Raw genomic sequence first — 24,827 nt, forward strand, 5'->3', positions numbered from 1 at the left:
GCATCAACTTAATGAAGTAATGATTTATTAGGACTATATACTGTAGCTAGGCAACATGTACAGAAAATGTCAAAGCTACCTCATAAATTGAGTTACTTTGGTTTATTGGAAAGAAAATAGTTGAAAACCATCAGCTCAATTTAAATTGTATTTTAACTGGAAAGCCAATTAAGCCATTTGCTTAACTAAATTCAACCGAATTCTGAATCTACTGTAGGTTAGGCATATAGACAGAAGTAGTCAACGTTGCCCGTGGCCTGTGAGCCAAAAGCAGAAAACATTCTTAAGTATTTAATACAATGCCACATAATTATTTTAAACGAATTACCGTATGTTCGTTTATGCGAACTGGGCTGATATGTTTTGTGTAGTGAATGAGGACTTTACTACGTTCACTATGATGAATACAAAAACCTTAAAATATTTAAATGAAATCTCACACGAAACGGTTTTTAAGGGACACAGTCCCGCTTCATTAGAATATCGTGCAATGTATTCATAAAATTACCTTTCTGCATTAATTGAAGGAGGTAGGGCTAATTAATGCGAATCTTGCTTTGGGCAAAACGTTTCACTGGAACAACCTCCCGAAGCCGATTATGGCTAACCGAATTTAAGAAAACAAACGAATTGCATTTTAGTTTCAATATTTGTTTTAACCAGATATTTAATTTGGGCATGGACTCCCATTTACAGAGATACCGTCTCAGCCTCACGCTATTCATTGTTTGACGTTTCACACTGCTGTGAAGAGGTGTGAACTATATTTATATAATGCCCAGTTTGAGGCGAGAATTATTCCTTAGATCTCCGCAATTCAGAAGGGGCTCGGAGTGTCTCTCTGCCAAGCCCAGCCCACTTTCCTCCCAGCATCTCGCCCGGGCGCGCGCACTCACACACGCAGGCTTGGGGATTGAGTGGTGCACGCGCACCTCGCTGGTGGGTGAAGTGCCTGTAGCCTTGTTTGCATTGTGAGCTGCCAGTGCTCCTGCGAAGGCTGGCGATTGTCTGGTGCAGCAGTTAGCTCGCCGACGTCGGAGACCTCTCCGGACCGGGGGGGCTGATAAGTGCGGCTGGAGACCCGGGTTGATCATGGCGGCGGCCGCGGTGGAGGTGAGCCTGAGCAGCGGCAGCAGCGACACATCCAGCACCGGTGAAGAAGAGAGGATGAGGAGGCTCTTTCAGACTTGTGACGGAGACGGAGACGGATATATCAGCAGGTAATAACACAAAGGGAGCTATAGAGACTGCGAGCAGGTTATTCTAAAAGTTTTTTGCCCCCTTAGACATCATGTTTGTGAAAAATGGGGCTTCGCACACAGTCGAGTACAAATAGTAGCGTTTCATCGCTTCAACAAGTTTGAACAAACTTCGGTATGGACTTGGATAAAGTCCTAGAGTTTTTTTCCAGCTCTCGCAGCGTTCGTAAAGATCCGAATTGCGTGGTGCAAGAGGCTTTTCGCCTTTCTTTTCAAATGATAACTGTAGATTTGCCATGCACGGCTTTCTTTTTACAGAGAAGGGATGCATGCTAGCGTACCCCCACTAATCACTGACTGCGAAAATGTCGCAGGGGTTGCTTGTGGTCAAGCAACTGCAGACAGCTGAGAAGCCAGACGATCTAAAACGATGTCATACCTGTCTTTAAAGTTGTGCAGTACCACAAGGAACGCTCTTTGGTGGTGACAGAAATATTTTCACAACGATTCACGTTATCTGCTCCGTCCTGAATATGTAACATATAGAAAAAGTCAAATATAGTGAAAATATGTTTAGCCCCATTTACCATTACGGTGGTTTTGGGCAACTACTGAAAGGTTTCATTGCAACCCCATGTGCAGTATCGTGTCAGTGAAATACTGCAATTATTTGCAGTGTTTTTCAGTATCTGCTGTATGTATTCGGTACTGTACCTGCAAACACAAAGGCAAGGCTTTTTTTTCGACACAGTGCTAGAACTGTAGTTTTTCTGTTTTTGTTTTCAGGAGAATATTTTAAAGACCAAGGAGATGTTTTAAATATGTATGCAGTACCACCAAATTTTTGGAATGGCATCATATGATACGGAAAGAGGATTTGGGGGGAAAAAAGTGACATGAATTTCTGAGCTATATCAGGATGGCTTATGGGCAGTATTGTACATCCAGCGCCTAGTCCACCCCAGTGTCATGGACTTTTGAGTAAACTCAATAGTTAAACTCATGTGAGTCCGTGAATCTTCACAGACAGTGTATGGGGGGGTACTGATTAATATACCCTGGGGTTGTTCAGATATGAGTCTTCACCAATTCCACTGTGAAATTCAACTGTTAAGCCTGTTTGGAGTTCCCTCTTAATTTAAGTGGTGAAGCAATTTTTTTCTTCACTTCTCTTCTTCACTTCATTTCTTTCTCCATTCCTCTTAACCCTCTATACTTCGGACCTTAAGTACAACTCAAAGTCATGCCACCTGCAGAAGTTCTCAGATGACTCTGCAATTGTGGGATGTATCAAGGGTGAGCAGCAGGAGGAGGAGTACAGAGGACTGGTCAGCAGCTTTGTGGAGTGGTGTGGGGTGAACCACTTGGAACTGAATGTAACAAAGACAAAGGAACTGGTGGTAGATTTCAGGAGGAAAAAGGTCAAACCTGCTCCTGTCTACATCCATGGGAGTGGCATGGAGATGGTGGACTTGTACAAGTACTTGGGACTGCACATCAACGATAGACTGGAATGGTCTAGGAACATCGAGGCCATCTATAAGAAGGGACAGAGCCAACTTTACTTCTTGAGGAGGCTCAGGTCCTTCAATGTATGTAGTAAGATAGAACATATGAAGTATCAGTCGGTGGTAGCGAGCGCCATTTTCTACGCAGTGGTATGCTGGGGCCCTGGGATTAGAGCAGTGGATTCTAAAAGGCTGAACAAGCTCATCAGGAGAGCAAGCTCTGTCACTGGGTCTGACCTGGACCCCTTGGAGGTAGTGGCTGAGAGGAGAATGGTGTCCAAACTGTTTCTGGACTGAACGCATCTTCACATCTACTGCTACATCTTTTCTCTTTCTTTTGACCTGTTTCTGGACTGAATGCATCTACACGCCTACTGATACATCTGTTCTCTTTCTTTTCCCGTTTACAACCGTTTTTTGTGCAATATATGCCAGGGACCTGTGCAATACATTTATATCTATATCTGTATTTACATCTATATTTATATTCATATGTGTGATACGATTTTTCTGTGTACTGTTCTGTTCTAGTTTGTTCTTTGTGTGTCCGGACTGTGAGTAACTCTTTTAGTGCACCCCTCACTGTACTGATTGTATTGTATGTATTGTACTATTATTATATCATTCGTTACACTGTGGCTGTGTTGTCTGTGTTAAGCTGCTGTTGCACTGCAATTTCCCTCATGGGATCAATAAAGTATCTATCTACCTGATCTCCCGTCATATTTCAGTTAAATGGCTGCTATGTGTTAACCAGATAAGCACTACACGTCAGATGTGGATACAGTATCTCCCCTCCTATGTGTGATAGAAAGTGCTATAAACTGTATAAATGCATTTAAATAAGTATCGTCAAAGTCCTATTCTTTGACCGACTGTTGCTATTCCTAAAATGAACGTTGGCTTGAAATGTCCAGTGGAATCCAGTGCCAAGTGCAAGTATCACCGTTGGCAAAGTTGGAATTTTACTGAAGTATAAATTTAGTGATAATTCTGGGTTAGGGTGGAGTAATTTAAGATTTCAGGATGCTGCACTTGAGTTCAGGATGGATTTGTCTTCCCCTCAACAAAGTTGGTGTCCAAAAAGAAGTCCTGTGCAGTCTAGCTTCCTAGTTTCGTTGGTAATGAAAGGGCTGTGTTCTCATGTCTTTCTTCTACTAAGTACTTGTGACACAAAAAGAAACTGCTCTTTGAGATCGTAGCATTTATTAAATAAATGTCACCTTAGGAATGACTTTTTCCATTGTTTTCAGTAAATGTTAGATTTCTGATTTCAGACAGGATTTAGAGTTTGCTGTGGATGGAAAACAGTCACAAAAAGAAGTGAAGCTGGTTGTATTTGCAGCAGTAGTAGACCTGTGGTGCTTCTTACAAAAAAATTGTCATTGAGATGTTAAGATCAGGAATGGGTGTATTACAGGAACATATATTAAAATAGATGTGCCATTTTAATTTATAGAAATCAACAGCTTCTAAACCATGAGGGAATTCTTCCATAGCTCTTTAGTTATTTAACTCAGTAGTCATTCAAATGTCTGGTATAAAGAAACGTTTCTGTCATTTGGTACTCGTATGATTGCAGGATACTTCATAGTGTCTATAGTACCATTTCTTCATGGTTAATAGATGTTTATAAGAGATTGAGGCTGTTAATTGTAATAGTAACCTTTTAAACATTTTTAGACCCATACATCTTTTTTTAAAGTCAGAAAGAAAGTGTTGAATACATACTTTTATTTGCTAAGATAACGTATGTCATTTATTAAACTGAAAGTGTAGTCTTGTAGTGAAAGTGCATCGGTGTGCTTTGCGCCTAGCAAATAGAGCTTTGGAATCTGAAAATTACAGGGAGAACTACCAATCTTTAAACAGAAGAACGAGATAGATTTTGTCCAATGTGAGTGTAAACATTACCATCTCAACTAACAGTCTTAAATTGAACTAAATTTATACGCTCACACAAACCCAAGCATTGAGCCTAACTTTGACATAAGTCTAAGTTTCATTGCATCTTATTTTAAAAGATATAGATGATGGTGAAGACTACACGAAGGCCACTGTTTGTTTAGATATTGAAACACGCCTTTCTGTAGCGGTTTGTTAATTTAAAGCAGACTTCTCAAACCTTGTTGTGCTGTAGATACCTGCCATCATTGCAAAAATGCTTGGGATTTTCTGAAGCCAGTGTGGGGATTTTTCAGTTCTGTTATATAGAATACCTCTAATAGCGTGTGGGCCCACTCCAGCAGTGATGGCAGCTGTAAAATGTTCGGGCATCAGTCCCGTAAGATGGTCACCAGTTTCCCTCAATGTCTGTGGGTCTCCTCACAAACCATGGAATTTCTGTGTCTCTTGGTTCAGTAGTATCTTGTGACACAAATTGCCTTTCCCATTGGTGGTATTGGATACAGTCTAACAGTTATGCCAACTTACATTAGCTCCTCATTAGAGAAAAGGCCTTGCCTGGAGCTACATTATAGTCCTTAGGAGTCATGGGGCATCCTATGTGCTGGTCCATTAACACTACCTTGGGCAAAACGTGTAATTTGTAGGGAAATATTCCATTGTCTAAAGTTTTGCTGTGTCATTTGTGATCACCGATATGTCCATTACCATGTGTAATAAAACTAAATGCTGCAGTAATTGTCTTTGGCCTGTCTGAAAACATGAACATACTTGGAACAAATACCCAGACTGCCAGACTAACCTGCTAGAACAATACTCAGGATTACGTTACTTAGTATTGGTTTTCATGTTGGATGCTGAGACATATCTTTGTGGTTGCCTCCACAGACACTTAAATGTATAATTTTAAAAGAGAAGGTTCAAAAGGAGTTTCTAATTGCATAGTTTTCTAAGGGTTCATTTAAATTGTGCTTAATATACGTTTACAAAAGTGATATTAAGCAATATAAATCATGCTTAAAAATAATTTTGCAGTCTTGTTCTTGTTTTTGCCAAGTGTGAGAATCAGGCTGTTAGCATTCAATTGACATCGTAGAAGAACGGCTTAGAAACTTCCCATAAAATGCTGTTTGTCTAACAGCTACCTTAAGAAGGGAAAGATGAAAAGGACATGTACAGTGTTCTTCAATCATCACATGAAGGATTAATGTGATTCTTTTCATAGTTTTAAGAAATGAAGGCTTTGATGCTGGAAATGAAGACCGCTTTCACTCGATCATTACAACATGTCTAAATAGCACACAAGTTTGTGATTTTATTTGTAGGCAATAAAACTAAACTGTCTGCTTTAGAGTAGATTAATGTAAAATCACATTTGTTACATGTTAAAAACATTTGCCCGTTTGCAAAAAAGGCACACTTTGAATACAGTAGTTTTTTTTTTAAATGACAATTTCTTACATTCCTCCATAACCGAGGAGAATGGGTTTGGTCAAACCACAATGGGTTTGGTTCTCTCCATTGCCTCTTAATGAGTTCATACTTGTTGTTTTTCTCCAGTACAACCAGTTCTGGCTGTGGAACTGCAGTGAAACATAACTGAGTGTGGCCTCCTCTCCTCTGGGCTTTTTTGTGGTTCTTAAAATTGGTTTTAACAGATATACTTATCCAAAGAAGCTTACAAAATTTAGAAATCTAAAGTAAACCTAAAAGAAAATTCAGAGGCAGGCGTGTGAGGTGTAGGTAAGAAATCGTTGATGATGAGAAAGAGGGGCTACCATGAAGTATCAGCTGGTAGTGGGCGGCATGGTGGTGCCATGGTTAGCATTCCTGCCTTGTACCACGATGCTGTGGTCCTTGGTTCAGTTCTGCATCTGGGGTGCTGTCTGTGTGGAGTTTGTATGTTCTCCTCGTATTTACATCGGTTTTCTCTGGTTGCTCCAGCTTCCTCCCCCAGTCCAAAGGCATACTGGTAGGTTAATTGGCTTCTGAGAAAACCGGCCCTGGTGTTTGTGCCTGTGTGGCCATGTGATGTAGTGGTGTCTTGTTCAGGGTGTACCCTGCCTTGTGCCTGTTGCTTGATGGGATAGGCCCCTCCTCCCCCGTGACTCTGGATTGGAGAAAGTGGTTAGAAAATGCAGGAATCAACTGGTAGTAAAAGTTTACAGCAGTGGGCAGGTGATCTTGGGTACTTACCTCTGAAGGGGAAGGCCACTAGACCGCTGTGCCGCTGCGCGTTTTGCTGACCCGAACCTGTCTGCAGTCCTGAGTGTGCTGTGGGCCGTGAGCACAGCCACTGGAATGTCTGACATGGCAGAATGTGGCAAGCAGACAGCAGGCAGCAAGAAAAACATAACAGGTCTAATGCAGTAGCTTGAAAGGGAGAAAAAAAGTTAAAAATAAGACATGCAGAAAGTAAAATAAGCCAAAAGCCATCATCGCTCTACAGCGAGTTTCAATCACAAACTGATTCTCCACATCTGATTTAGAGGGAATGTAAAAAATGGACAGTTGCCTGTGATTTGAGCTTGACAGCTGTGCACTTCCGCTTACGTAAATGTTACTATAAATGTTAAGCTGTTGAAACATTTATTACAATGTATGACCTGTAATGTGGAATTATTTATTCATTGTATTTCAGATATTTGTTTACAAAAATAAATAAATATTTTTATTCGGATTTCAAGCAGGTGTCTTTTAGCAGGGTTGAAGGTAGTAAATTTGTGGTAACAATTATATTAAAAGGTATTTTTATATTAAGATTATGAAATTGTAACCCACCTACTTGAGCATTAATACCTTATTTATGAAACTATACCAGTGTTCTTCTGGTATGTTCAGGGAAGTCTAGTTTCCATTAATATTGTCCTGTTTTCACCATCTCACTGAATCATTGTGTGAAAATTAAGCTATAATAATTAGGTAAAACATTAAGCATTTATGCGGAATGGATCTACTGTATGTTCCTGATTTATTGGCATCCACTGATATAATTATAGTTATTGGTACTACAGACAAAAATTTGGTGGGGTTGAGAAAACTTTACCGCAGTTTTCCTAACACTGAGAGCACAGAATTATGTCCAAGACTTGAAAAGAATTATTAAATATCTTCTTGGCACAACTCTAAGAGTTTAATTGCACAAGGTATGGGATCTGTTGTATCAGATTCCTTTGCCTTTTGAAGTAAGAAGTGAATATCTTTTGCAATTTTAATAAATACTCTTTGTTTTAGAAAGTGTGCAGAAGCCAGTGTAAATGTGTTCAAGCTGAAAACCACAAGACTTGTTTCAAAAATTCCACCAAGGACTCGGGATTTGCTTTTAATGACTTTTAGTGAATACAGATTGTATTGTGATCTATTATGTTGCGTACTCATGGTGTTGGTACAAGCCTGGCCTGAAAGGTGATCCCAAAGCTCTTCTGACAGTCTAGCATCTCAAAATTCGCATTATTTTCTCCTCGTTCCCCATCGGGTATCTCCTGAGTCTCTTCCCAGTTCTTTTAATAGCTCTGCTTTGATTCAGTAGCTCGCAGTCCTTTGCTGTTTTTGTGTTAAAATCCTTTTACCAATACCGAAATGTAAATTGGAAAGAGCAGGGAAAATGAATGACGTTCTCCATCATCTGAGGCACCTGTTGCCACCATCAACAACTCGTGATCATACATCATCATGTGTGTTCTCATCCCATCTTCATGACGATAACTGCAGTCTAGAACTGTAAAATTGTGTGCCTCAAGTTAATTTTTAGAATGGACAACTAATAACTGTAATCCTCTGTTTTCTGTCTTGTTTCAGTTTTTGTATATATGACGTATGAGGTGTATATCTGATTTAGGAGAACTTGTCTGTATGTGTTTTTTGTTGCTCGGGAATGTATCCCCTGTGATTTAGGGTGACTGGGTGTGTTTACTGTATGTGTTATGTTTGTCATGCAAAATATTTGCTACTTTATTTTTACCAGACCAAGTTGCTTACATGTTAAATTCAATTACTGGAAGCGAAACTTTGCTGCAGTATCAAGCATTTGTAAAATAGGTCGCCTGTATTGGAAAGAGTGTGTACCCCTCAGGTTTTGCAGTGCACGTTGTGAGCTACAACCGCTCTGGCGTGGGTTTGTTCCACTGTGGGGTGTGTCGCAGCCGCAGTGGCCGGCTGCCTTGGTCGCCGTGAAGACAGTTTGTGCAGAACACCTGCCGTTAGTGAGAATTCTCACGGCGGTAGGTTCTCTGAGGGGGTTTAAGCCTGTGCTTTCTCTCCTCGGCGATCCGGCATTAATGTCACTCTTCATCACTGTGCTCCTGAGCCACCTCACAGTGTCCCAGTGGATCCCCTTCCTGTTCCTGGTTTCCAGTTCTCTCGGGCTGTACCTCAGAGCTCAGCCCTGGTCTGTGCTGTCCAGAGGATTCAAGTTGCTGACAGGGGACTTGAGGACAGGTCTCTGCTTCGGACCCGGGGCCTCAGCAGATGTCTCCTTAGACCCAGTTCAGACGGTGCCTGGGAATTCAATTCCATCTGCTTTCAGGCGCTTCCTAGGAGAACTGTCTTCAGGGAGACTGCACTGACAGTGCACGCCTGGCCAGGTCTGAGGAGAAGACCCCCTGAGGGCATGCGCCTTGGACCAGCTCCTGGAACCCTCCAGTCGGACCGCCCTGATTTGGTGTTTCCTGGAAGTTGTAGCCCTCTACCTTGCGATGCCCTGTGGACGAAGCACAGCTGTGGACTTTGCTGGTTCTTTCCTGCACCGGCCTTTCTTTTTCTCCCTTTCCTGTGTCTCAGTCTGTCTGTCTGCCTGCGTACACCCTGGGCAACTCCAGTGGGCTGACCGCTATCCAGCACCTCCTTTCTCCACGTAGTTTAACTTCTCCATCCAGACTCAGTTTGGCAGCAACCAGCCTGAGGAGAAACTGCCAGTGTTGCGCCCGGGATACTGAGAGCTGACCGCTCCATCTGCACGGTGGGGCCCAAGCTCTTGGGTCCATAACACCTACGGCTCCCATGAAAGCTCTGCATTTTTCAGTTAGTATCAATTTATCATTAAGGGAAAAATGCCACTATCTTTTATAGGTTTGATAGCTTGGAATGATTTCCTCAAACGTGACTGAATTGACATTGTAGTCATGGGTCCTGCTGCTACTCGGGTCTTTTTTTGTCTGTTTTGAGTCGCAACATTCTGTTTTTTAACCCAAGAATGGAATTTGTTTGAGACTGTTATTTCCTAATTATCAGAAGAGACATGCCAGGGGATGCAAAAGGAAATTAAGTCAGTATGAAGCTGAGGCTTATGCGTATTTTAGGGGGACGTTCAGGAGGGAAAATAACAAAAATTAAGACTTATACACTGTCCTTAGAACTAATTTTAAAATGAAAAAATATTTTTAAAATAGTGTGTTTTTAAGGCACTTTGTGTATATGACCTAGTATTAATCACCATCAATGTTAATATAAGCAAGATCTGTCTTTTGAGTCTGTTGTATGTTTCTTATTGTACTTACATGTCAAATTTTATGGCCTTCTGCTCCCAGATTATTGGGTATTTTATGGCAACTTAGCAAATATCCTTTCTTGGCATCAGATATTTGCCTGGTGGGAACACCTGTTGTTGATTGTTTCATGTTTAAGGTCAGTGCAGATGTGGTGCTGTTGGTGTGGGTGAGAAAACATATTGTTCCTGTATTTATTAATGTGTTAGTTTTATGCAACTGTGTCACAGTTCATATGTATTGGTAGCCTTAGTGGTATGGTGGCTTATTGTTGATAATGTAAAAAAAAATCCTCGCTTTAAAAGGGGTGTTCAATATCAGAGTAACTATACAATAATTTGTATTTCTGTCATTCTTACGGACACATTATACAAGAATGCCCTTTTAGCTGAGGATGACTTAAAATGCGTAAATATATTTGGGTTTTTCATGGAAATGAAAATTTACAACCATTAAACTTAGGCTATTATTCTCTGAACCAGCTGTTTGGGCTGAGCCGTCTGAGAGGAGTCCAGTCATGCTGATGAAAGTCATTAAGCACTTCTTCCTGAAGAACAGCTGCTTGGATTCGTATTAACCAACTTCTGTGGGTACAAAGTAAAGCTCTATGCATGGTGTTTCATAAATCAAAGATACTTAAATGTTAGAATTTTGTGGCGTGCCTTCAACTTCAAGCTCCTTTTTTCCCCCAATTTCAAACATTTTATTTAACGAGGCATAAAACGAGATTTTATTCCCTTCAAAAGCTTTTTCAAGTGAAAACTATCGTCCTGTCCCTGTAAAGTCATGGGGGGTTGCTGGCTTGAATGAGCTGTTAGTGAACTAAAGGCTTGTGCCTCTCTGCTGAACTAAATTAACTATATTCTTCAATTAAATGTAACTTTTGACTTTTGAAACTGCTTCTGTTGTTGGAGTGTTTTCTTTAAAATAAAGAATATACAGTATACCCATACCTCTTTTTCCACAAGTTTTTTAATGAAAATGTAATACCCACTTTTTTAATAACAAAAGCCAACTTTGAAACTATGAAGAAAATGTTGAAACCAGAATCGTACGACACATCTCATATTGAGTGACACAAGAGACACGCGTGCAGTGTGACTTGTGATACGGTTCACCGCTTCTTGCTTCATGCGTTGTTTGATATTGTGTGCATGCTCTTTTCATGGAAGAAAATATGTGGTTTAGACTTCATTGAAAGGTGTTAAAATGAAAATTGTGAGTGTGTGTAATTACACAAAAGTAAATGAAGTGTTTGCTGTACAGTGCAGTACTTAGGTATGATTAATGATGTCTAATTAGGAAGGTTGTGTTTTTATGACTAAAAATACAAACCACAGTATGAATGTTAGTTATTGTTTCTTTTGCCGTTTTTGGTATATAACGTTAAAGTAGGGGGTGACATTCTTGGGGTCAAGAACAGATTGTAATTTTTCCCCATCAGAAATATTGGGAATATTTTTTTCTTGATGTCAGTTTCTGGGAATGAATTACATTAGTGAAAAGAGGAACAGGAGTACATACGAAAATTGTGAAGTTGCCTGATGGCTTGGCTGTTCTTGCGTGTATGTGAAATATCGCAAGAGTGTACCGACGTTCATTCTGTCACTACATGTAGTTGTCAGTTTTGTATCTGATGTTTTTACATTGAGCTAATTTATAGTTCTGATGATCATCCAGCTTTGCTTTAAGTGCTCTATACTGTACTTGTTAAATGCCATGAGTTCAAAACTCTTGTGAAGAACATTACTTCAGGTTGTTGTACAGCAAGAAGTGTCATCATTGGTACCATTACTGTAACATGAAACTAAAAGCCCTAAAGAAGCCATAATCATGTTCTCTCTAACAATATTGTATCTTAGTCTGTGTATGGAAACTGGGTGAAATTGCTTCATGACACAGCCTGCAGCATGTGTGACCTCTGGCTTTGAGAAGGAGTGCCTGGAACTAATGTTAGGAGTAGTTTGCATTTGAACAAGGAGATGCTCCTGCTGTTTTCCTTTTTGCTTGTGGTAGTTTTTTTCTTTAAAAGCAGGTCAGTAAAAAGCTGGTTTTATTGACTTTTTACAAAGACACCCTTGTTTGCACAAATAGGTGAGAAACCTGATAATGTTGCCTTTTTCTGAAGGTTGGTGGTGGTAAAATTATCAAGATTAATGCTCTATAGAGGTTGTGGTGAAATATGTTGTGCATCAGTTTCTGTTTTTGACCTATTTGTATCAAAAGCAGTACCTGGTTTGAATCTGTTTGAGTCTGTTGGGCTGTGTCATTCACTGGTAAATACAGTATATCGGTACACATGGTAAAAAAAAAAAAGTGTGGATTATTTTTTATTTATCCTTCTGGCAGAGTTTTCACATCAGATCGTTGAATGCCTTGGTGTGAACAACCCGTTCCCAGATTTCCTGCTCTTTTGAAGTTTCCTTTGGCATTAAAATGTTTGGCTTGAAAACTGAAAGCATTTACTTCATAAGCCCAAAATATCTTTCTGCTTGTTTCCATAACCTCTGCCCTTTAACAGAAAGCCGGGTTTATTTTATGAAAAGTGGAATTTATTGATCCTGCATTTCATCTATTTTACTCATTTTGTTGCTGTTGAGTCCTTACCTCAGTGAACTTAAGAAATGTTACAAATGAGAGGAAGCTGTTTGGCCCATCTAACTCACATGATTTTTGTATAGATAATCCATCCAAGGATATTAACCTGTCATTCCTTGAAATAAACAATGATATCGGCTTTGTCAACATTATTGGGTGACTCCCACTACCCTCTTTGTAGGAAAATTTATCCTGTTCTCAGTTTGAAATCCGCTTCGGCTTAGTTTACATCTGTGTTCTTTGGTTCACGTTTCTCTGTTGAACTCTGAAAATGTCTAAGGATCTTGTTAGGGCTCTGAGGATTTCAGTTAGGTTCCCATGTCACATTCTGTGTCCTTCAAGTCTGGTGGGACAGGCCTATGGTGGGGTGTCTGTCAGGTATAGATTTAAATACAAGTTAGCAAACTGACTTGTGTGTGTGAACAATGAAGTTCCAGAGCAGTCAGTGATGAGTGGTGTTTAAAGGAGAATTAATCTAGGTAATGAAAGAGTGAAATGTTATTTGTGGAGCGAAAGGCACTGCTGGATGGCATCTCATTTCATTAGTTTGTTTAGTACGGTTTACAGAGTGTGTGCATATTGGGGATTTTATTGTGTTAGCACAGGAAGTGAGTGGAGCTTAGGGTTTAGCAGTGAGCACTGTGTTGAGAAGCAGGAATTGTTTTAGTCACAAGTTTAAAACCACCTTAACATGATACAGCACGTGGGAAAGCTTGTAGAAATGGTTGTATACGTGCAAGATGTTCCTAATCTGGTGGAGATGGTAAACTGTGTTGTGAAGGCATGGGTTGTCTTTCTGAGGTTGAAGTAGAGACCAATAAGGGAAAGTTGAGGAGAAAAGTGTGAAAGCTTTGATTTGCTTAGAACACCCACTAGGGGATGCTGTTGTGAGTACAGATAGGATAGAGAGGACAGGAAGGACAGAGCAGAGAGAGATTATAATAGCCACATTTTTCACAAAAAGGTTATGTTCTGCGTTACGTCAGGATATTAGGGCAGAGGTAGGACATTGGTTATGGTATTTAAGTGTTTCTAATGGGTTAAAGTCTGGTGTAGCAAACCTTAGAAAAAAGCTCTCCTCAGTGGAAGTACTGTATACAAGTCCAGCAAAAGCACTTGATAGATTCCCTTTGCAGCCATTGGCAGTAATTAATATTCCATTTCCACGTAAATTTCCAAGTTCTAGACTTCTAGAGAGGAGTAACAGTGAAAATAGGGTTGTTTTATAATTTATTTTATTTCATGGTGTTACAGCTAAGCACAGCTCAGTGTCTGAGTGGGTTAATTTAAAGGGTATGGATTCCTTCAGAAATTACAGCAGACCATACATACTATAACTGTATGTTCAGTACTCCCTAAACTTTAAGATTTGCAGTGTATGTGCTATACTGCAACATACCATCCACAGAATGACATTCTGGAGGAATGAGTTAATAAAACTCCCACAGTGATATTGAGAAGTTTGTAAATGAGAGTGGCAATGACCGGGACATTGGACTGCTGTACCTTATCGGGAAATACCACAAGCAACTACAGGATTTTTCTCTTTGTTGTTGTGTATAGTTTTGCACCATGATGACGAAGTGCTGCACTGGGAGGAGACAAGAGATGAAAGAGATGAAACCTTCTGACTGTGTTCTGGAGATAAGGGATTTCTTAAAGCCATCCACTGGGAAGAATAAAAAAGGTTGAAAAGAGGTGGTGTGATCAGCATTCCTAGTTTATAGAATATAAGCCTGGCTAAATGTTTTTTTTACCATCTTCTTTGGAAAAGAATGTTTGTCATATTGGAGAGGTTGACTGGAAATTCAGTGACATATGGGCTTGGTTGCATATGAAATCTTAATAAGTTAAAGGAGAGTTAACATGAAAAACCTAACATAATGAAAGAGTGGAGTGAAGCACTCCTGTGGCCTAGACAGTGGGAGGTCAGAGATCCAGAGGCTCCAAAATGGATCTTTTCAGAGAGCTCAAATCTTCCTGAAATTGATTAGGAATGACAGAAGGTGGCAGACTATAGCGGTTGTCACTCTCCAGACCTCATTATGGAACAGCCAGAATGGATGGGTCAGATAGAAGACACAGTGCGCCTAATGGAAACAGAATCGGAGAGCATTAATTCAATTCAAGTTTTATTGTCCCCCTGGGGGTTATTTGCTTTATGGCACAGTTCAGTACAACAAAGACAGACAAATATTACTAGCAAAAAAAGGCAGAACAGTAGTATTACAGGAGATAACAGAGTTTCTTTACATTTTTTGAGAGTGATATTGCACTGGGGGGTGAAAAATTGGGGACACAGAGACATCTTGCAAATGGTAGTAGTGTAAATTCACAATGGAGGCATGATCCACACACTCCTTAATGCTCTTGGCTTTCTTTACAGCCCTCTGTTTTTAGAGGATATTTAAGTTGATTTGATTTGCCTAATTATTTTGCTACTTATTTTTACAGCCTGTTACAATTATCGGTACTGATGTCACCAAACCAACAAGTGAGACAGTATATTAAGACACTTTCTTTAAATGACTTGTTGAAAAGTGATAAAATTGTACCTATTAGTAGGAACTTGTTGAGGAGGTCATGTTCCTTCACGATGCACACCTGCAAATGAGATCTTCAATGTCCTGTCTAATAGAATCAATGAATATGGAGAATCTGAGTGCTTTTAGTTATTCTCAGCAGAAATTTTTACCCTTTACCTACACAAATTATTTTGCTATAAAACCTTGTGGTTCATGCTTTTGAAACCTTTCTGTTGCATTATGAAATCCATTAAATTGACTCTTAAGAAATGCAATAAAGTTTTGTTAACTCTTATTATGAAAGATGACATGAGTTGTCTGGCCTTTCATAGGATTTGTGTCGGTAATCTTGCAAGCTTGCATCCCATCATTAAAATCATTGGATGCTCACTTCCTGTTACTTTCAGAGTCGCATTAAGTGAGACACTGTGATTTGTATTTTATTTGTGTAAAGCTGGTTTTCTGAGAAATTACACATTTATCCATTTCTATAATATATAACTCCTCTGAGGTTCGCTCTTTGGCAAGTGTTCTGCACAGACGCCTTTTGAGCCTAAACGTCTGTTGCTTGTGATTGTCGTTCTTGCTCTAGGAAGAATACCAGAAGATGTTTCCTGGCAACCAACATTCCTGCCGCTTCACCTGTCAGTCTGTCATCATGACAACAAGAAGGGATGGTTAATCAGCCCCAGTCGGCTGTTATTAAATCAGTACTTACCTTGTTTCCACAGGATATTTAAGATTCCCAGTCATCTTTTCTCTGACTTAGCGAGTCATTGCGCTAATCTCGACTTTCCTGACTTCCCCTTGTGCTCTTGTCTTCCCTTGGCTATGGATCTCGCTCATGTTTTCACTTTACTTTGGATTTTTCTCTTTGCTGGTTGGTTGTTTTTCTGGTTTTGATCCATATGTGTGCCCTGGCTACACTTCTGAATATCCCTGTGTACTTTCACTGGCCTGCTGGCTACAAAAGTCTTCTGACTTTGGCCTGGATCTCGCTACTATCAATACATGCCTACCTGCTTGCTCCACCTTGCACCTGGGTTCATCTTGCTGCCTAAGGATGGTGCTCTCTGTCCTGTTACAGCAGCTATGTTTCCTAGTAAAACCGAGCCAAAAAATGAATCCAGCAAGCAAAGTTAATATTCATCACACTTTGGCCTGTCACGATGGCTTTCAGGGCTCAGCTGGCCTGGACGAACTAAAATTTGCTGTTGAAAGTATGAGCAGCTGACTCAGTGGCCACAGAATTCTTCAGTTATCATGGCTGCACCACTGTCTGCTACGGACCCTGAGGAAGCTCCACCCGTGCCAGCTGCTTCTGTCAGAAAGTTTTTGGAACCTCAGATGCTTCCTCCACAACCTTCCTAAGGGGATTCATCTCCCTGCCGTAGCTTTCTCAACCAATCCGAGAGAATGTTCTCTAAGCAACCATCTTTACTTCCCATTGATGGGGCGGAGGTGATGTACGTTATGTTCTTAGCCACTGGGAAGCCCTGTCATGGGCAGCCGCTCTGGGGGAAAAAGGGGGCCTTGTCTGCAACATTTCAACATATTGAAAGTTCTTAAAAAACAAAATGAACTTTCTTTTGGTTCTCCTGGTCATTCAGCTCATTCTGTACATCAGAATCATCTTAAGCGGCGACAGGGAAGTCAGTCTGGCTTTTGAAAGTGGCTGTGCGAGGAAGCTCTCACTCATTAGTCAGATTAAGCCTGTCGGAGGAGCTGAAAGATGAAATTGCTTGTAGAGACCTACCCCAGGGATTTGGAACCATTAAATGATCTCGTTAAGAAGCTGAATGCCCCCCCCAGTGAAAGACTCCGGGAGAAAATTTGTGACATCTCCGTTGAGCTCGACAGTCATTCTTTCCCACTAGTTGTCCACTTCTTCCTCTGCTGCAATGAATCCTCCTGAGACAGAGCCCATTGGCTGGGCCAGGCCTTCGTTAGCATAGTGACGGCATCTCCGCTCACGAGGAATTTGCCTTTAATGTGCACCTGGGTTCACCACACCGACTTAGGATGCTGCTCTCTGTCCGGTACGAGCAGTGATTATCACAATTAGGAGGTAAATATGATCCAGTTGATTTAACAAATATGGTGACTCCAAAGTACAGGACATCATTGACAAATACCTAATGCAAGAAATTGTAAATGGCTAATAAAGCGATATTATACTACAGTATAAGGTATATAATAATGTAAGGCAGCCCCCGATAAATGTTGCACCACTAAACTGTACGTTTTTTGCACGTTATTGATGATTTGGGGAAGTTGATGTAGAAAATTGCTACACTTGGTGCCGAAAGCCATCAACGTTTGAGGTTTGAGGATTATTTTGTTCTGGAAATGAAAAACATTTGTGAAGTGCAACATTTAATATTAAGTCACTCTTGTAGATGGTGTGGTTATACTTGCCTTAGATCATGAGTCATTATGCCCCATCATAAAAGCTTACTTCTTACCACTACGTAATATGTCACTGATCCAAACAATGGATGAAGATTTGATTGCTAAGTTTAAATGCATGAGCAGTGTGGGTAAAAGAAATCTGCCCCTAGCAGACAATAACTTTTTATTGCTTTGACGACATCACAAAAGGAGCTTGTTACACTATAACTTCCTTTTATTGTTTTTTTATAGGATATAGGTACATTAAATGTATATACTGGTGTCTGAACTGTATGCTGAGAACACCTCAAGCTAATTACATTATTCCTTATGGATATTTGTTATTTTGCTATAAGTTGCATTATTTTTTAACCTGGACTTATGGTGTCATATTGTTGTATTTGATTAGCTACAAGCGAAAAACCCACTGTTTATGCATTTATGGTCCCTAATTGACTCTACTACCTTAATTCTTACGGAGCAAATCTCCAGCTTTAATTCATAAGGCAAAGGTTATGCTCTTGCGGCCCTGATATCTCCATCTTTACATTGTTCTTATGGGGAACAATTCCCCTTGATGTGTTGTGACTTTCTGGTCCCTGATCCCAACATACATTGGGGATTGTCTGTAGTTTTTTAGCATTGTGTAAATGTGATTTTGTGTAAAATTTCCAAATGTGTACACAATAATGCATTAATAACAATGTGATCGACAATATTGGGGATGTTTAATCACACAAAGAACTGATGAAGACAAGTAAGCGCCATTTTGCCACTCTTTATTTTCTAGTGAAATGTGTTACAATCATTCTGCCTTTGCTGTACCTCTGCAATTTCAACATCCGTTTTACTGTAGTTCAAAAACAAAGTAGTTTAACAGAAAAAAAATGGTAAATTGACCCACAAAAAGAGTAAAACTAAATTATACATTTTCTATTTAAAAACTTAGGTCTTTATGCAGGGTTTATAAATGTCAGCACTCACAGTCTTTTGGATTTTGACAGTGGGTTCTACAGATGTGGTGCTACTGTACATTTAAGAGGCTTGATGGATTTGGCATTTAAGCTTTATGATAACCTGGCACCAGACTTTTCAGTGCCTTATATGCAAGAAGGAGTCCTTTCTGTACAGTATTTCAGTGGGGATAGTGTACTTTAGGTAGGACTGGAGAGATGTGCTGTTATAGAGACGCTTTAGTTAAGACAAAGCGCAGAACACTGTTAGAGCCTATTTAATCCATTAACAGATACTCCTAGCAATACATTCAGTTGTATAAGTTTGATTAAATTAAGGATGATGATGATGATGAATATTTTAGTATCGGATACAGCAGATGTTATGTAAATTCTTGGGACATCACATGTGCTTCATGTGATAACATATGGTTAAAAGTAAAGCCTGGTATTCTGTTTTCTGTCAAGTATTGATTTCATAATATCATACACAACACTGAAGTCCCAAATTTTTTTAATCTGATTCTGATGCTAGGAATCTATGAGCATAGCCTGGGCATCCAGATTTTAATACCAGATGGCTGCAAAGAGCACAAACCACAGCAGTCATATTTAAGTAAACGGGTGTCAGCAGCATAACAGTGAAACGGTGAAGTCCATGATGGTGAACCATGTATTCTGTAAATACCAAAATATGCAATATCCCAGCACAGATCCATTGCTAAGTAAATAATGAAATGGAAAGAAGATAAACCAATGCCTAAATGCCCTCTTCCCATGTCCTCCAAAAGCATAAAGTGATTAACAGTATCAAGTCCAGAAGGAGAAGAATAGTTAAGACACGAGTACTTTCTTTTTCTTATGCTTTGCCTTAACTTTAGCTGCCTGTTCCAGTTTTTTTTTTTATGAGAAGGTGGCAAATTGGAAATACAATGGTAGATACTGGATACGTGAGGGTCTAAGCCGGATTTGATTAGTAGACTCTAAACATTCAGGTACGTACCAGATTTCAGGGACTCACTGAAAAGATTAGTAACAAATGAACAGAGATCTTTTTCAGTAGGAGTGTGGGAATAGTGTAGACGTGGGTACGAGCTCTGATTTTGGTTATCAGTTCACCGACGTTGGCAGCATCAATAGCTGAAACCAAGCGGAACTAACGAATGCTTGTGGGTGTAGTCATCACGGTTATAGGAGATGAGGGTCCTTAGTGAATGACATTTTATAAAACGATCATTACATATGTGAATTCCTTATGCCGATTTAACATTCGTAATCGGTAAGGAGTCTAGTATGAAAGTTACAAGCTGGACTTGTGGCCACTACTGGATGCCATACAAGCTATAAATTTGAGGTGCATGCTCTACACCAGGTTGCTGATGCAGTCTTCTGAAAACTGCCCCTTTCCTCTGGAATAGCATTAAATGATCAAGTACCTTTTCAGCAGTCTCTTTGCCCTAGATGCCAGCCAGGAAAATCAATGGTTCAGCGGAGGGAGTGACATTCTCATCTCTAACGAAAGCATTATTATAGAACCACCATGAGCAAAGTTGATCTGTGTGAATGTTCCATCAGAATGAACCTACACAGCGTGCAGTTAGTGAGGTTCTAGGACCTCTTTGTAGCACTATGTAGACAGTTTGCCATTAATCACTGCAAATTGTATTAAATGACTAGACAGTATCTAGAGAGCCTAGCCAGACCATCCCACTTGGAATTTCCCATTAATTGGTCTGTTGTACTTAACGATTTGTGTAAATTTCTGTACATCTACACCACACTGCAGGAAACCTTGATTCAGTGTTAAAGATGACTTTGTTCCACTATTAGCAAGCCTATCTATGATGAGATGTGGCATTGTTTTCTTGATAAGCCATGCATATTTGTTTCTTTCAGTGTTTAGTTTTCCCCAACAGACTTGACATTCAACACATAAAATCACCTCATCACCTGTACCCAAATGACACTCTCACTAATGACGTGATTTAGTCCATATTCAGACGTCACATGAGCGTATTCCGACAACTTATAAAGGATCAGTTATAAATCCATATACATTATATCGTCATTCAGCATCTGAATACATTTATTTTTTTATGCTAGTTTTTTTTCACCTAATACTGGCAAAAAAAACCTTAACAAACTAAATGGCTATCAGTCCCAGCTGAAATAAATGTATTTTGTTGTTTTCACTAATGAGGTGCACATACAGTATACTGTAGCCATTGATCAGTTAATCAAAATTATGTTGTTTACATAATTTCCTAAAACAGATTCTTTAAAATATGTGCATATTGTTGTTATTATATGCTCAATATATTTACTTGTGAAAAATTAACATGATTAATTAACATTAAATAGATGGAAGAAGAAAATATCCCCTTATTCCCAATAAGACTGGATAAAGAGGAGGATCTGCCCACCTTAAGACCAGTCCACCTACCACCAGAGATGAGATCATTTTGTATTAAAAATCAGGCACTCAAAAGACATTGTGTTCTGCCCAAGAACTGTATTTAGACAAGCATCTCAGATGGTTCACTGCTAAAACACCATGCGGGCTTGGTTTACAAGATTCTCAGTCTTTGTCAGTAGCAAATAGTCAGTTCTATCGGGAAGTGCCATGTTTCATTAAAATAAAAGCAATCCAATTTCTGGTCAAGAAGTTCATTTAGAATCAGAGCCTTGTTATTCAGCAATTGAATGTTAATTCAGTAGAATATCATGGAGATCTCTACTAGTTTTTTACCATTATTTCAAATAGTAAAGCACTTTCTCAGTTTTCTGCCTGGTCTGCTCTGTAGTGTACTGTACCTGCTGGTGCTTAGATACCGCTGGACTTACACGGGTGAAGGCTTACTTCAGTTTGGATGAAGAGGGTTCCCTCCTACATGTAAAATCATTTCAGATTGTTTGGGATGAAAAAAACAGTATGAAATGAAAGGAATTATAAAGAAAGCTTAGATGGGGTTTTACAGATTGCAGTTGACATGAGCGTTTTGTGTTGATCAAAAGCAAAAAATCCATAGCAATTAAATACATTATGATTCCATACTATTACAAAATAAAATAGGAAAAAGTCCAAGGGGAATGAATACTTTTGAAAGCCTCTGTAAATTGGATGATAACTGCCATAGCTCAGGAATTCTCCACAGACATCCAAATCAGCACATTTATTTTATAATAATATTTTTAACTGGCTGCAATGTTCATGCAAGTTTTCAGATGAATACTGGTTACAACTCTCGGCGATATCTTCCCAAAACTGCAGTATGTGCCGTCACCAAAACTAACTATAGCTTCTTTATAGTTCCTTGCGTTTCATATTTCTTTTCATCCCAAAGAAGAAGTGGCTGTTTAATTATAAAGAAGGCGAGGGGATCATTAACTCTCTTACACTTTCATACTTAATTATTAAACCGAGATCAGCTGGCAGAATATCCTTTAAAAAAATAATATTTATTTTTATACCTTGACTTAATGGCTGTATTTGAAAGCCTGATGGAGCAAATACAGAAGCATCTTTTTGTTCTTTTGGTCATTAGTATTTCTTTCCATTTCTATCCCAACCAGTTTGGAATAGTGAATGACAGTTTAACTTAACATTTCTGGGAGAGATGAAGGTTTTCATGCACCATCTTAAGTATGCATTGTGAAGCCAGAGTGCAGCAGAGGAAATTTAAACTTGCAGGCAGCTGAGCTGTGATAGGAACCTCCACCCTGCACTGAGCCTAAGGTTCTCCAGCTGACAAAGTGTTGTGCTGTTTGAAGCCCTCGAGGAGCTCTTGGCCATGTTGTCTGTAGCATAGCCTGGATTTCAGACTTCAGGCACCAAGCTATAGAACTCAGCCTGAACTGGGAGCAGAGGCTCAGACAGATTATGTTCCTGATTAAATGTTTCTTAGTGGAAAGTGCTCCTTAAACAACACACCAAAGGTATGCAATCCAACATACACATTTGCCTGTCTTTAAAAAAAAATGTGCTTTTAAAGCACAGCTGATGTTTGACTCAGTAGACCGTCAAAGCTTTTTAATGTTAAACTGCCTTGAAAGGTCTGTGGAGCAAAACCAAACCAAAAGAAAACTACTTGTGGAGTTGTGCTGGAGTTCTAGTTGGTCCATAGTGAATACCATTCACAAATACCATATCTGTATTTAGAACGCATGTTTATGCTTTGTATCTAATGGAAGTTTGAATATTCACAGCTTTATGAAAAAAGAACGTGCTTGTGGTTTCCTGGAATTGTTTTTAAGGTACTTTTGTGACTATTGTATACCAGACTGCATTTCTCCTGGTTTCTGTCCAGAGGGAGACACGCCTACTACTCAATAATTGGAAACCCAAAGAGATTACATACAGTACTTGCCGGTTGGTGTTCTGTGCAATTTGTATTTAACATTGGCCATAATAATGTTCAGCTTTAGAGCATTAAGTATAATATTTGAAACGTTATTTCCCCCAAAACATTGTATTTGATGTGATGCAAAAAAGCCGCCTCGGGGCAATATTTCTTCTTTCATAAAAACAAGAAAATACAAATAAAATGGCTTATGATTGCAGTGAAGTAGGTTTGTGCAGTTTCATTTTTTATATTTTCAGTGTTCGTTCATTTTAAAAGCTGAATCCCACCTACAGAAAACAATTTAGCTTTCTTATTTTACTGATAAATGTAATTGGAATAGCATATATTTTCAGGAAAATTGAAAAACTAAGAAAAAATGATTAAAACTCTGCAATTTGATTATTGGTACAGACAAATAATGACCTGTGATGGTGACAAAAATCTATTTTTTGAGCAATAGCAGGTGTGAGTAGCAGATTGTGAGTTTATGAACACATTATCGCTTGCCAGGATAGGCTCTGGCTCCACTACAACAGGTGCAAGGCAGGGTGCACCCTGGATGGGACGCCAGTCCATCGCAGGGCAGACGGACCCAGCTAATTGATCTACCAGTATGTTTTGGGATCGTGGGAGGAAACCGGAGCATCCAGAGGAAACCCATGTGAACACCTCAAGCAGATAACAGTCCAGGACTGGAGCTGAATCCAGGGTCCCAGCGCTGTGAGGCAGCAATTCTAACCACTGCACTACTGTGCCACCCCAATGGAGAACAATATTAGATAATACTCTAATGTTACTAACATTAGGAATGTTAGATATTCTACTACAAAATTTGATTTCAATAATTCCTATCTGTTTTGAAATTGAGACATGGCCTATTATTATTGGTTTCCCAGAGTTAACATTGTTAAACCATCAGCGTTATCTCAAGTCTCAATTTTTGTATGTCTTTCGGTGACTCGAGTATAGTTACTCAGGTCAAATTAAAATCACAAGTGAAAACCCGTCAAGTGGATCTGATACCTCTTCCACATAGATTGCCTGAAGCTGGTCTTAAAATACTTTTTACTTATTGAATTAGCAATGTCAGCCACGAACTGGCATCAGCCAAGATCTTCAAAAATGATTTCATACTGGTTTTGTGGTATTTTGTTTTAAAAGTGTGTAAAGGTCAAGCAGTACTGGTTTAGCATAACAGACAGAGATTATTTTTTAAACAAGTAACTCTTCCATGCTGGAAAGGAGAAAAATATAACAAGATTTCATCAGTGAAACCATCTTTCAGTGTAATGATTGCACAAGTCACATTCAGTTGCTTTCCCCAATGATAGGTTTATTGCTGTGATTTATTCAGTAAACAAGGAACATTTCCATACCTAAATTTCATATCTTTATAGTTTGTCATTCTGAGATCGACATTTAACCTGCAGGGAGTTGAATTCCATATTTATGGAATAACCTGTTTCTCATGCATTAAGATTTTTTCTTTAGTCAGTCACATGTGATATGTGCCATTGCATAATGTATATGTGGTTTAGAGGAATTTCATTTCAAGCTGTCACTTCTGAAAGCCACAGAAAACCCTTAAAGCCAGAAGCAGTTCTTCATGGCTTTGGGTTTGCTAAATATCTTTCTTTTAAAAATTATTCACATTATTTAGTATCTCACACCTTGTCATGATGATTGCTAGGTCCTGAGATAAGCATTAAGGTTCAAATGGTAATCTCACTTGAGTGTTTAATCGGCCATTGACCTTCTAACAGCATTTTTCTGCCTAGTAAATACTTTAAGTGCATTTAAATACCTTTACTAAAGGAAGTCCCTTTTCCAATTAAATAATAGATTGTGCCAAAACAAGCTGAAATATATTTTTGGGCTATTGGCCCACATTTTTTAAGAAATTCCATCTATTCTTACTGAAA

At 39.3% G+C, this 24,827-nt stretch overlaps 1 protein-coding gene across 4 annotated transcripts in view; it reads left to right on the top strand.

The window, feature by feature from the left end:
* The window catches only part of mcc (MCC regulator of WNT signaling pathway), a 209,634-nt gene that overhangs the window by 6,745 nt on the left and 178,062 nt on the right, over nucleotides 1-24,827 (top strand). For 2 of the 4 annotated variants that reach the window (XM_069187262.1, XM_069187263.1), the window contains exon 1: nucleotides 879-1,220. The exons of 1 other annotated variant lie outside the window; for it this stretch is intronic. In XM_069187262.1, the coding sequence (XP_069043363.1) occupies nucleotides 1,093-1,220 (128 nt within the window). In that variant the 5' untranslated portion in view covers nucleotides 879-1,092. Of the gene's footprint in view, nucleotides 1-878; nucleotides 1,221-24,827 lie in introns of those variants that run through there. One more of the 4 variants, XM_006626950.3, reaches the window with a different exon arrangement.

The sequence above is a fragment of the Lepisosteus oculatus genome, chromosome 3 (genome assembly GCF_040954835.1).
Source record: "Lepisosteus oculatus isolate fLepOcu1 chromosome 3, fLepOcu1.hap2, whole genome shotgun sequence".
Classification (NCBI taxonomy): Eukaryota; Metazoa; Chordata; class Actinopteri; order Semionotiformes; family Lepisosteidae; genus Lepisosteus; species Lepisosteus oculatus.